Here is a 13,504-nt window from a genome sequence, read left to right on the forward strand (position 1 = left end):
AAAATATTTCAGATAACCAGAAGAAAAAAAGTAAAAGAAACAGATTGACATGTCCCCCTTCACGTGTCCTTCATATTCGTCAAATTCCAAATGATGCTACTGGAGCAGAAGTTATTTCTTTAGGTCTCCCTTTTGGCAAAGTAACCAATCTCTTGATGCTAAGAGGAAAAGGTCAGGTATGTTGTTTTCAATGTTTCAATAATGAGTAAGACTGAAGATGTGGTTTCATGTTATGATAATTTTGATCTTATGCTTCAGTGAAATGATTGCAACAATGTCTAAATATTTCATTGATAGTGGAAGATTTTAATATTTTTAAATATGAAAGGATGTTTTGAAATTTAAGTTTTTAGTATGCTTTTGGATTAAATAATGAACTAGGTATTTGTTGATAATATTGCTAAACATTGTATCTACTTTATGAGAACATATAGATTATTAAGAACTACACTGTCAGTATTGATGACATGTCTTCAAAGAGCCTGCCTGCTTAAGTTACTAACATGCATGTTAATTTTTTGACATCTGTTTAATCCTATTAGATGTGACAGAGTAGTTTGTGTCATGAAGAAACACAGAAATCCTAAAAACAAGCATTCATTAAAAAAAATTTCTTGAGCACTGAGCTGGATTAATAAAATGCACAAAGTGATGGATGTTTAATGTTCTGTTCCAGCTTTTTCAATCAGTATCCATATCAGCTATCTAGGTAATAGTGCTTGGTTTCAGGAATTTAACAAATTGATTAGCAGTGTGGTACTTTTAGCATCATTGCTTCCCACATGTCACACTTATTCTGCCTCTTCTTAAATGACATAGTGTACTTAAAATGTAAAAATTTCTAAGAAAATGCACATATTGAATAAAATAGCCCCATAAACGTGCACACAAATGCATTCTAATGCTGAGTAGATCAGTATTGTACTTTCACATAATCTTTTTCTAGTGGGAGAGGAATTGGGAAAAAATTATACTTTTTTCTCTCTTGTAAACAAAAACAGCATTGAAATCAGGTCTGTATTGGTTGCAGGCATTTTTGGAAATGGCTTCCATAGATGCTGCTGTTTCTATGGTGAACTCTTACAGACTTGCTCCACCTTTCCTCCACAATCAGCCAGTTTATATTCAGTATTCCAATTACAAGGAACTTAGGACTGACAATCAACGTAATCAGGCTGTAAGTACAATATTTCCATTTAACAGGATATAATTGCATGGGTTGTGAATGCACGTGTTAATACAGAAAGTATTAAGGCCTTTTCTGCTTCTCACGTTGCCCTGCCAGTGAGAGTGCACAAGAAGATGGAAAGGGTCTCAACTAGGACAGTTGATCACAACTGACCCAAGGGATGTCCCACACCATATGATGTTGGGCTCAACATTGAAAGCTGGGGGAAGGATGATGAAGGTGGGATGTTCAGAGTTGCGGCCTCTTTCTTTCCAAGTAATTGTTATGCTCAGTGAAGTTCTGACTTTCTTGGAAATATTTAAGCACTTCTCTGCCTATGGGGGAAGTGTTTAAACACTTTGTTTTGCCTTAATTGCACATGTATCTATTGCTTTGTCTGTTCAGCAGTCTGTAACTGAACCTATGTAACTGAAAGTGAGTTTTCTCACTTCCACTCTTCCAATTCTCTCTCCCATTGTGCTAAGGGAAAGTGACTGAGTAGTTGTGTGGCACTTTGCTGCATATCAGGGTTAAACCACAACACTAGTAAATAAACAGGCTACTCTTCACTATACGAGTAGACAAATTCTGATATATGTGTATATATATATGTGTGTGTGTGTATATATATGTAATTTCAATAATTTCCTACAGATAGGAACTTCTCAATATCTGTAAAATTATTGTGGAGGAGCTCAAGTTCAAAAGTAGTTCATCATGAGGACCATGAAATCAAGTGAAGGTGCCAGGAGGACTGCTTGTATGAACAAGATACTCCTGACTGGGCACAGAAAAGTTGGAATAATGAACAGTTGGTGAGGGAAGATTATAGAGCATTATCTGAACGTACAGGGATATGGTTAGGAAAGTCAAAGGCCACGTGGAGTTGTCTCTGATGAGAGATGTAAAAAGCAGCAAGTTTGGTTCCCTGAAGTGTATCAGCAGTAGAAATGAGATTTCTTTAAAAAAAAAAATACTTAGGCCTGCTGCTGAATGGGGCAGGGACAAAGAAGATGGAAAAGGCTGATTTACTGAGAGCCTTCTCAGCAGCCTTTCATGGTTAAGACTTGCCCTTGTTATTGCCAAGCACATGAGAACAGTGAAAAGTCTTGATGAAGTAGAGAAGAATCACATTAGAGAGCATTTAAACTAATTAGATAAACAAAAAAGTTTATGGCCCTAGTAAGATACACTTCTGAATGCTGAGGGAGCAGATTGGTATCATTACAATGCCACCATATTATCTTGAAAATGTTGTGGCAGTTGAGGACTAGAGAAAAGAAAATCCTTCCCTTCTCCTATTTTGAGGAAGGACAACAAGGAAGATCAAAAGAAAGATCCGGGCAATCACTGCTTGATCAGCCTTACTTTGGTCCCTGGGTAAAGAATGGAGCAACTCATTCTGGAAACTGTCTCCAGACATTCTAAGGAGAAGAAAATGGTTAGTCATAGTCAAGCATCGCTTTTTAAAAGGTCGTTATGCCTGACCAATGTGATGGCCTTTTATTGTGAGGTGACTGGATTGGAGGATGAGACAAGAGGATATTGTTTATCTTGACTTTGGCAAGGCTTTCGGTGTTGTTTCCCATAACATCCCAATTAATGAACTGATTAATGCAGTCTAGTTAAGTGAACTGTGACGTGATTTGAAAGGCTAAAATGGTTGTGACCAGTGGCATAAAGCTGGGGTCCAGTCAATGGCAGAGTACCCTAGGGGCTAATACTGGATTTTGGATTCCTGGATGAATTTCAGTTGACCTCCCATTTAGATACATAAGTTATATACTGTTGAAGTGTATATTGAGATTTTTTTTTCTCTGTAAGCATGTTGACCATAGTGATTTGGGCATAAATCATTCATTTGTGCTGACACAAAAGTCACTGAAGTCTTGTAAGCTTGTCAATCTGGTAAATATTATTTGTCTCTTTCCCCATCTAAGATTACTGGGTTGGTTTGTTGTCTGCAAAACCAAATAAATAACAAGATTTTTGTTTTAAGGATGTCGTTTGCCTAACAGCCTCAAGGAAAGTATATGTATATTTGCAAATAAGACTTCTCGGGTCTCTGAGCATTTTTAACTTGGCATTTGGCACTTGCTTTCTTGTGTAACAGCATTGTCTTCTATTAAAAATAAGCTGTTTGGCACTTACATTTGAGTTTTATCTAAATTTTAAAGAGACCCTAGTAGAGCAGCTGTCCTAGTCCTTAGGCTGAGCCCTGAAGTACAGATTATTTTGCACAGTTTTTTTTTTCTGAAACTTGGTAACATGTGCCATGTGCCCTGTTTAATCTGTTTTCCAAAGAAATAGTGTGGCTGAGACATGATTTCAGGTCACAATACTGTATTTGCAAAGGAACATCTCTTCATGGTGCTGCTACTCACAGGAGGTAGGAAGACCTTTCTGGGGAAAGCCCATGAAAAACAAATGAAGGGACTTGTGTAATCACGGAAGTCTCATTTGAGGAGTGAGATATGAACCTATTTTTTGTGGTTGATGGCTCTGCTCTGAAGGAAGAGTAGGGTGTGTACCTTTAAGCTTCTCCCCACCAAATCTTAGTTCCTAAAGAGAATGAAATCCTAGTAAAGTAGAGCAAATATTTTTGGTATGCTGAGTGGTTGTTAGTCTGTCACAATATTATAATATTTTCATAAATATTGTCATCAATAATTTTGCTGGAAAAATGTCTAGAATTACAATAGTTTACTGAGTCCAAGAAAAATCATGTCTATAGGACATTATAAAGTAGTAGCAGTTTAGCAGAAAAAATTTTTGTAATTCTGTGAATTGCACTGACTAATTGTAAGGGAGGAGCGTGGAAAATGAGAGCTAGGATTTATTTATTAATGTGGGATTTGAATCAATAATATGAAGGAAATATGGCTTTTTAAAGTTATGTTTTATGTCCTTTTCATTTAGGAGAACTTTGTTACAGTATGAATAATCTGTATATAAAATAACTGCGCTCTTTGCTATGACTTAATTTCAGAGACCCCAAGCTGCACTGCAAGGTGTGAATGGTGTGCAGCATGGAAACCCGGGTGTTACAAATGCTCTTGCTGCTGAAGGTGGGGTCCTTCCAAGTCATGGTTCTGTTCTTCGAATGATTGTTGAAAATGTTTTTTACCCTGTCACTTTAGACATGCTGCATCAGGTAATGAAGATTGCTTAAAAACAGTCACAATCTGTTCCAATGTTGTTACTGTAAATTCATTAATGTATTTTTAAAGTACCTGTGTTTCCTGAATTTTCTGAGTGAGGACTGTCTCTTTAAAATAATTTCCTGTATTTGGGGATCTAGGTTTGAAATAGTTCTATGTAAGTGAAATTCAAGTAAACAGGACTTGAGTGCTCAGATTTTCATGTTGTCTCATTTAGTTCTTTGCTGTGAAAGCAGCAACAAACTTGAACTATCAGTTCTGCTTTCATGATCAGCTAGTGAAACATGGAATTTTATGGACTTGTGAATCTATATTTTAGCACTCTTTCTGCTGAATAACTTTGTAGTTTGCTTTATATTTGGGGTTTTATATTAAGTTTTATACCCCCGTGTAAGTGATGTAGTATGCAAATTTCTTGGACAAATGTTTTTGGTTGTTCATCTTTGGAATGGCATTTGGCTACCTCTGAAAACTTAGCATAATGGTATGCTATAGTTATGGAAGACATTACTGTAACTTGCTTGGTGTCTGGGCTATGCTGTTGAAAGCTCTGAGTTTAGAAATTATAACTTTGAGACTTTGCATCCAAAGGATTTGTTGATACTTTACAAAGACTGCAAGGTTTTTAATACTTGAAGCTTTTGTAATTAGTAGCAATTAATGCAGTAAAAACCATGCCCCACATTTGAGTTTCTTAAATAGTACAGTTTAGAATAACTGGGATGATTCTGTAGGAACCTGCAGTCCTGGAAGATTCTTCTCCTGCTCTGCAAAGGTCTCAAACAATAATTTTTAGCAATAAACTGTTTTTCCTGTTACCTCTTAAAATTTTATGTTTCTCTGTATCTCCTCATCATGACACTGATTAACTAGTGTGCATGTTAGTTGTCACTTGGATGTAGCAATTTGACTGATGTAAACCTTTGTATGTGACTTTGAATGTTGCTCATTCATTACTGAAGCTGTGCAAATACTGTGTCAGCTGCTTAGGATTAATATTACATTCAGAAAAACCTCGGTACCAGCTCCTGTGGTTATGGGAGTTGTACTAGTTCTAAGAATGCAGCAGCAAGGAGGAAATTTATATTTATTTACTTCTGTTTGATTTTAGTCTACTTCAGTGCAGCACAGTTATATTTTCAGTATTTGAATTGCTCTCACTCAACTACTTTTCCAATACGTCTTTAAAATTTAGCAGTATTTGATAAGGGATCTTATTTGGAGTTCTTCATAGGGGACCATCTCCTCTAATTAAAGCAGCACTTTGTGCCCAATAGCTACAGTCTAGCTTTGTGTGGTAAAGTTAGTGGAAATGAGTATTTTCACTGACAAGTATAGCATTTTATGGAACACTAGTGGGCAAGCTGTCATCCCATATCTGGATTGTGTTTTGTAAGTTGTCTTGCTTGTCAAGAAATTAACTTTTTTAAATCACAGTTCACCCTAAAATATTTATCGTAAGCTGAAAATTAAGTGTTATCTTTGAAGAAAAAAATTGTTATATACAGTGTGTTTTGGTTTAAAATCAATCAGGAAGGAGTACATTAAATTTCATGACCTGAAAAAGGTCTATTAATTTTTCTGGATGAACATGGAAAAGCCTATATTGAGAAGCTGTATTCAAGCATTTCTTAAGAGAAAGTGCTTTATGAACAGGAGCTCAAAAACTAACTTTAAATTGATGTGAAAAAGTTTCTGTTCAGTTTTACATAACTAAATTATGATTGCAGCATTAAAATCTTGTTTCTGAGAGATGGAAAACCTGGGTACAAACTGTTGGGACATTAGTCTTATATTGTTGACTCTAGGCCTAAGAGACTGGCAAGAGATGCTTACAGTTACCTGTGGCCTTTCTTGCCATTGCAGGTTTAATGTTTCTCAGGGATTTCTGCTTTCCTGACTTTCCATTGATTCTAACAGTTTGTTTGAAAACTAATAGTATTTCTCAAACTCACCTTTCCTCTTTGACTATTAATTTGGATTTTTTTCTGCACCTGCATATGTCCTGGCTTTAATTTTGTCCTCACTCTTTGTGGCTTTGCTTTTTTATAGACACTTTAATGTAATGCACTCTCATTTTGAATGTATATATATTTAAATTCAACTTTGAAAAATATTTCTACAGTGCTTATGTTTGCTTATGTTGGCATTTGATTATAAAGTGTAGGGGTAAGTTCAAATCTAGGTCTTTGTCTTGCTTCTTTCCTCCTTGTTTTCCAGTTTAAGCAGTTGGTCTTAATAAGTATATCAACTATTTAAGTTGTATTTTTGTTCAACAGATTTGCAGAATTTGTCTAATAAAGATGGATAACATGAAATACAGTTTGCAGTTCCCATCTCAACTGACTTTCAGTAACAAGGAATAATATTGATAGAAATAGACAGATTCATCAGGTCAACAGGTTGCTCCATGGTGTACTTGAATAAATTTTGGGGGTTTTGACCCTGGGATAATCTTTTCAACACCTGTTCCACTGACACCTATGTGATGCACCTTTTTCACTCAGAGGGAAAAAGAGTTCTACTGTAGGAGCTAGTGGGGCTTTTTGACAGAGCTTTAAAGTTGGAAGGGAAGGGGAATGTGTGTAAGCTAGAGAACAAGAGGCTAGAGAGCAGTGCTGTGAAAAGGGACCTGCACATGCTGGTCAATGGCAAGTTGAATATATGAGTCAGCAGCGAACAAGATGTGGAGAGGAAGCCTTACGGAAAGTGGCTGAGGACACCTGGTCTGTTCAGCCTGGAGGAGACTGAGGGGAGACATCACTGCAGTTATAACTTCTTAGAGAGGAAGTGGGAGCAGCAGGTACTGATCTCTTCAGTGTTGTGACCAGTGACAGGACTTGAGGAAATGGCATGAAGCTGAGTTGGGAGTATTTAAGTTGGATTGGAAAAGGTTTTTCACCCAGAGGCTGTTGGGCTCTGGAACAGGCTCTCCAGAGAAATTATCACAGCACCAAGCATTACAGAGTTCCAGAAGCATTTGGACAATGCTCTCAGGCACATGGTGTGACTCTTGGGTGTTCTGTGCAGAGCTGGGAGCTGGACTCAACTGATGATTCATTTGGATCCCTTTCAGCAGGTTCTGTGATTCTATGACTTGTGAAATCCATTTCTCAAACCTCAACTTTATTATCCACAATTTATCTGCAGACACTGGACAAATACCTGTTTGGATTGTCCTTCCCTTTTATTAGTTGATTAGCCATTGCTAATTCTTTAAGGAAATTTTATCTTGTTTTCCCATCCTTTGCAGCATTTCTTTAATCTTTTTTTACCTGAAATGAAATCCTGAGTTCACGTAATTTTTATTCAGCTCTCACAATAGAAATATTTTTCAGAAATTTATTTGTAATATTAAATGCTAGTTTTCACTGTGCATGAATTATTCACTGCTTCTTAAAGCCCATGTTTTTTTCCCTAACAGATTTTCTCTAAATATGGCTTTGTTTTGAAGATTGTCATGTTCCATAAGAACAATCAATTTCAAGCTCTGCTCCAATATGCTGATGGAATAAGTGCATATTATGCCAAAATGGTAAGTATAGTACCTTCAGCTTGATTTTGTTTGTTTGTTTGATCATGGTTTTTCCCTGCTTAGGGACAGATGAACCATTAGGAATATTTTGACTGTTAACTTTGTGATTTCTCATCATTCTAACACTCCTGTTGTATATTAATAACTTTGACATCTCTCTTTAATTAAGAGGACAGCACCCTATCAAGTGCAAACAAATGTATAGCATATACTGCAGGGCCTGCATGAGTTTATCAAAATGAAAATCATTGATAATATTCCCTCTCAGTTTTCTTGAGGCTGAACAGGCCCAACTCCCTCAGCTTTTTCTGAAAGAGATGCTCCAATTGCTTAATCATCTTCATAGGTCTACACTGCACCCATTCCAAGAGCTCCATGTCTCTTTTAGGCTGAGGGGCCCACAGCTGAACACAGCACTCCAAATGTGGCCTGACCAGTGCTGAGTAGAGGGGCAGGATTGCTTCCCTTGACCTGCTGGCACTGCTCTTTATAATGTACCCCAGGATGCCATGGCCTTCTTGGCCACAAGGACAGATTGGTGGCTCACAGGCATCTTGTTGTCCACCAGAATCCCCAGCTCCTTCTCCACAGAGCTGCTTTCCAGCAGGTCAGGTCCCAGTCTGCGCTCTGCATTTGCCTTTGCTGAATTTCAGGAGGTTCCTCTCTGCCCATCTCTCCAGGCTGTTGAGGTCCTTCTGAAGGGCTGCACAGCCCTCTGGGCTATCAGCCACTCCTCCCACTTTGTGTTGTCAGTGAAACTGCTGAGCAGGTCTCTTCCCCTCCATCCAGGTCATCTTTAGTTCTCATATAAAGGGAGCAGGAGGTAATAAATAATCAGATGTATAGAAAAGCCTCAGCAATCTTTGCAAGAAACCTGTGATTGAAGTCCCAGAGAGGCAGGCTGGAGACCTTTCTAGAACAATGGTCAAGTCAGCAGATATGTGCCTGTTTGCTGCAGTATGCATTACCAACAACAATTATGCACCATTTCTGGGTTTTCTTGGGCACTGGATCTGTCTCTTCTGTTGTTTAACTTGAAGTCATGCCCAAGTCTGGGGGCTTATATTGGAAAAGACCCTTAAGGTCATTGAATCCAATGATAAACCTAATGCTGCAAAGTTCACTTCTAAGCCATGTCCTAAAGCACAACATCTGCACATCTTTTAAATACCTTCAGGGATGTTGACTTCACCCCTTGGCTGGTTCAACCTCTGATAACCTTTTGATGTAGAAGTTTTTCTTAATATGCAGTCTAAACTCCCCTTGCAGAACATGAGCCCATTTCCTCTTGTCATGTCATTTGTTACATGGGAGAAGAGACTGACCCCTATGTTGCTACAGCTTCCTTTCAGGCAATTATAGAGGGCAATAAGGTGTCTCCCCAGCCTCCTTTACTTCAGGGCAGACAGCCGCAGCTCCCTCCAGCACTCCTCACAGGACTTGTGCTTCAGATTGCTTCATTAGAGTTCCTCATGTAAGGGTCAGCTCATGCAGTTAAAATTTCCAAATTATTGTTCCTATTACCATTTGATACTATGTGTTGAGTGGGAAAGATTAGAAACATAGGAAGTCAAGTCATGCTTAAAGTTGTTTTGTCCAATTGGCACAAGGTTATATAATGCTAACTACTGAACTACACTAGAATTCTACATAGGTTGTTTAGGTAAGGATAGTGGCAGCATAATTGTCTACTTTGTATTTAAAATGAGGGCTTAATACCAGAAGGTGAATTACTCTCTGGATACAATTTCGAAGTGAAAACTGTATAATGGTGGAATGGTTTGGATTGGAAGCAACCTATAGAGGTCATCCAGTCCAATCCCCTGGGGTGAGCAGGGTCACTTCAACTAGATCAGGTTGCTCAGAGCCCAGTGCAATGGGCATTAGCCTCCTCTCAGGGCAGCCTCTGCCAATGTTTCATTACAGTCACTGTAAAAAATTTCTTCCATATAGCTAATCAACATCAACTCTCCCAGTTTAAAACCATTACCCCTTTTCTTATGACCAACCTGCCCTACTAAAAGATCCGTCCTGATCTTACCTTCAAGTACTGAAAGGCTGCAATAATAATATAAACTTATAGTAGTGGCCGTGACGTGTTTTATCTCTGAAAATGTAATTATTTTTCTTCAGTTTCTGGATGGCTGTAGTATCTACATTGGATGCTGTACTCTGCGTATTGATTTCTCCAAGTTAACTAACCTCACAGTGAAGTACAACAATGACAAAAGTAGGGATTTCACTCGCATTGACCTTCCTTTTGGTGATGGCCAACAAACATTTGAGACATCTTTATCTACTCCCGTTGGTAAGAAACCTTCACTTCTAGTGTTAAATACACAATGAGATAATTACATCGCATTTATGTTCTGGCTTCATATCAGGTTCATAGAAGGGTACATTTTGCACACATATTTGTTATGTCTAGTAAAGGTTGTATGGAGAACATGAAGTCCAAGTCACGGTAAATTAATATCTGAAACAATATATGAGGAACATTGGTGGGCAAATTTAAAGTGTTGTGAAAAAGCTACAAAATACTACTAAAATGCTGTGAAATTGTATTATTGGTATAGGTTATATAGTAAATATTACATATCAGAATGGAAGTCATCACAAATTGACACTGGATCAAGACACTAAATCTGCTTGAAATAAAGTATTTTAAGGATATTAACTTTTATTTGTTGATATTTTAGGATAATTGAGTGCTGCAAGAAACAAAACCATAAGAAAATCTTAAAGTTTAAAAAAAAAAAAATCTAAAAAAAAATCTTAAAAAAATCTAAAAAAAAATCTAAAATCTTAGTTATTTATGTATGTCTGTACTCATCTTCTAAAATATAAAATTAACGAAATTTGCTTTAATTTTAGAAGCATGTCTGCTTGAAGTAACACTGGAGAAATGCTCACAACACAATTTGAGCAATTTCAGCTATTTTTCTTTCTAATGACAACCATTAGCAATAATACACAGCTAAGAACTGTCTTAACTGTTGAATAGGTATCTAAGTGCTGTCCAATTGATTAGCACAGTAAAAAGTGTGGGAGAATAATTCCCTGTTTTCCTTTACTTTTCTGTGGCAGGGGGAAATACTGGGTTTGGTTTGATTTTTTGGATAGCTGACTTAAGTTTAGATTAGAATAAGAAAGTGAGTTGCACTCACTACTTTCTTGATTTTGCTCCCCTTAACCATAGGCCTTGGATCTTTATGTAATGGACGACTGTCTTTACAGTCTGGGGCAGAGGAGGATGGTGGAATTTGCCATGCAGCATTATAGAAATGTGCTGTTACATGTCTAATGTATTCTTTATAATTAAGACTTGCACTATTTGAAATGTCAGTGGAAGGGAAAAGTACAGTTAGAGTAGTTTATTTCTGCACTTGCTTGTAGGGCAGAAATAACTATGCTTTTGGGGAATAACACATGAACACTTCTCCCTATCTTCCCCCTTACTCCTCCAAGCTTCTTATTGCTAGGAGCCTTGTTGTATTTTTCTGAAAGAGTAAGAAGTGCAGGAATAGTCTGATGTCTGTACCAAAATTTGTCTGTGGTGCATTCACAGTGAAGCAGCTGCACAGATATTTAAAAACACTATAAAAAATAGCTGTAGACAAGGGAGAAGCATGCTTCCTAGCCTTTCTGTCAGTGGTGGCAACATGCACATATTGCCATTGGCATGCTCTGAGAGGCTCAGTTACAGAACATGAGGAAAAGATGTTCTAATCATGTGAGTACTTCCACTGCCTCTTACTACTAGTGCATGTAGTTTTGATATAGAATTATAAGAAAAAGCTGGTAACTATCAGAATAATACTTCTGGTTTTTATTATAGACTTGAAGTTATCTTAATAACAAAACTGAACTGCTCTTGAAACTTGGTTTTCTTCTCTTTTTTCTTTAATTTTCTTTTGCTTTTTGTGGAAAAGATACTGCACTATAAACAAACAGATTTTGTGCATATTTTACATATAAAGGGTTCTTGCATCTAGTGAGCAGAAATATATGAATTGGCTTGCTTAGAAAGCTAGGCTGATAGCCATGAAGCAAATGAATTAAAAAAAAAAAATACAGAAAGCAACAAAGAATTCCAGATCTTTCTGCATTTGCTCATTTTGACGATTTTTACATTCCTGATTTTGGTATCAGGGTGGAACATGCAGGTCTTATTTGGCAGAATAAAAGTTCTTGATCTATTTTTTCATTCATGTTTCCATTACCATTCTTGGACTGTGAATAAGTGATTAATAACTATATTGCCAGAACTTGTCAGTATAATGTCAAGAATGTATTTACTGCTTTGATGTGATAAATGGGTTCAGTTTTTGTATGAAAGACACTTTGTTGCCACAGATAAGAGGAGGTGTAGTGTGATGCAGCATTCATGAATACTTGATCTCTGGTGTCTGTTCCATTTCTTTTTGTAATTCATAATAGGTACTTCTTTTGGTATTGTATTATCCCTATCAATAACCATTTGCTAGTAGCTTTGCTTCAGTCAGTGATATGGAGGTTCAAGTAGTAAAACAGACAAATTACCAAGCTTGTAGAATGTGTTTTCTGATTATACATGCCCCATTTAAAAAATTAATATCTGGTGTGTCCTTACAAATGAATGAATCCACAGTTCAAGCTTGTATCTAACTGCTTAGAACACAGCCTTGTATGCTCTCCTGGGTACTTAACTCCATGCAAATGTGGACATCACTGAGCTATCCCAAATGCTGGGACTCCCCATAGGTTGCAATTCCAAATCTGGTTAATGCTTGTGATTTCCAGGGGAACTATAAAAAGAAGTGGTTATTTATAAAGTTGCACGAACTTAGAAAGTACATCTCCTTAAAAAGCATAATATGTACGCTTTATGCGTTTCAGCAGCTAGTAAAATTCAGAACTTCAGATTAGTTGTAGAAGTTTGTATTTGTCTTATACTGATCTTAGTATTCAGGAGTTGTATCGTTGCAAAACATCTTTGACTGTATTTACTTGCAAAAAATTTCTAGAATACATGTCCATTATGTGAATATTAACTACTAACAGACATTAATGGATAGTAATTGCTGCTGTGCTTTCCTTTTCAAACTTCTCTATTTTACATTTTGCCCAGACTTCATTTTAGAGAGGAATGTTGAGGCTGACCAGAGTATTTGCCTTCAGAAGTGGCTGAAAATTGTCTTTGTGAAACATAGAATCTTGGACTTCAATGGGAGTTTTAACCCTGAAGTTTTGTAAATATCTAGAGTCACAATTAAAATCGAAAGAGCAGCACTGGTAGCTGATTCTGATTGCTGAATGAAATCTCTTCTGTTTTCAGAACTTTTAAAATCTGCTTTAAAAAATATGTCTGTTCTTTCCAGCCACCCAAAATACCATCTTTACATCATGTACAGGGCCTCCTGGGTTTGCCCCACCCTTGAGCTTTCCTCAGGGAGCAGGTAAGTTTGTTTTCTAAACATGTGGTGTTTGTAGTTATGGCTAGTGGCCCATCTGAATTCATCTGTTCAGAGCCATTTGTTTTAAAGTATAGCAATCAGAACACAGTATTAATTTGAGTAATTGTAAGTCTTTCTTATATATATGCTCAATAAAAAAAAAATTCTGTAATAAAAAAACATGTACTGATGTAGTTTATTGTTC

The 13,504-nt window shown here is 37.0% G+C and overlaps 1 protein-coding gene and 1 long non-coding RNA gene across 2 annotated transcripts in view; one reads left to right on the forward strand and one right to left on the reverse strand.

Annotated features, from left to right (window-relative positions):
• Positions 1 to 13,504, reverse strand: part of LOC134056543 (uncharacterized) — a 50,566-nt gene that overhangs the window by 13,916 nt on the left and 23,146 nt on the right. The gene's annotated exons all lie outside the window — the stretch shown is intronic.
• PTBP3 (polypyrimidine tract binding protein 3) overlaps positions 1 to 13,504 on the forward strand; it is a 33,140-nt gene that overhangs the window by 12,261 nt on the left and 7,375 nt on the right. The window contains exons 3-8 of the mRNA XM_062513365.1: positions 13 to 176; positions 1,031 to 1,177; positions 4,158 to 4,322; positions 7,754 to 7,864; positions 9,998 to 10,172; positions 13,225 to 13,302. Of these exons, the coding sequence (XP_062369349.1) occupies positions 13 to 176; positions 1,031 to 1,177; positions 4,158 to 4,322; positions 7,754 to 7,864; positions 9,998 to 10,172; positions 13,225 to 13,302 (840 nt within the window). The remainder of the gene's footprint in view (positions 1 to 12; positions 177 to 1,030; positions 1,178 to 4,157; positions 4,323 to 7,753; positions 7,865 to 9,997; positions 10,173 to 13,224; positions 13,303 to 13,504) is intronic.

The sequence above is a fragment of the Cinclus cinclus genome, chromosome Z (assembly GCF_963662255.1).
Source record: "Cinclus cinclus chromosome Z, bCinCin1.1, whole genome shotgun sequence".
NCBI lineage: Eukaryota > Metazoa > Chordata > Aves > Passeriformes > Cinclidae > Cinclus > Cinclus cinclus.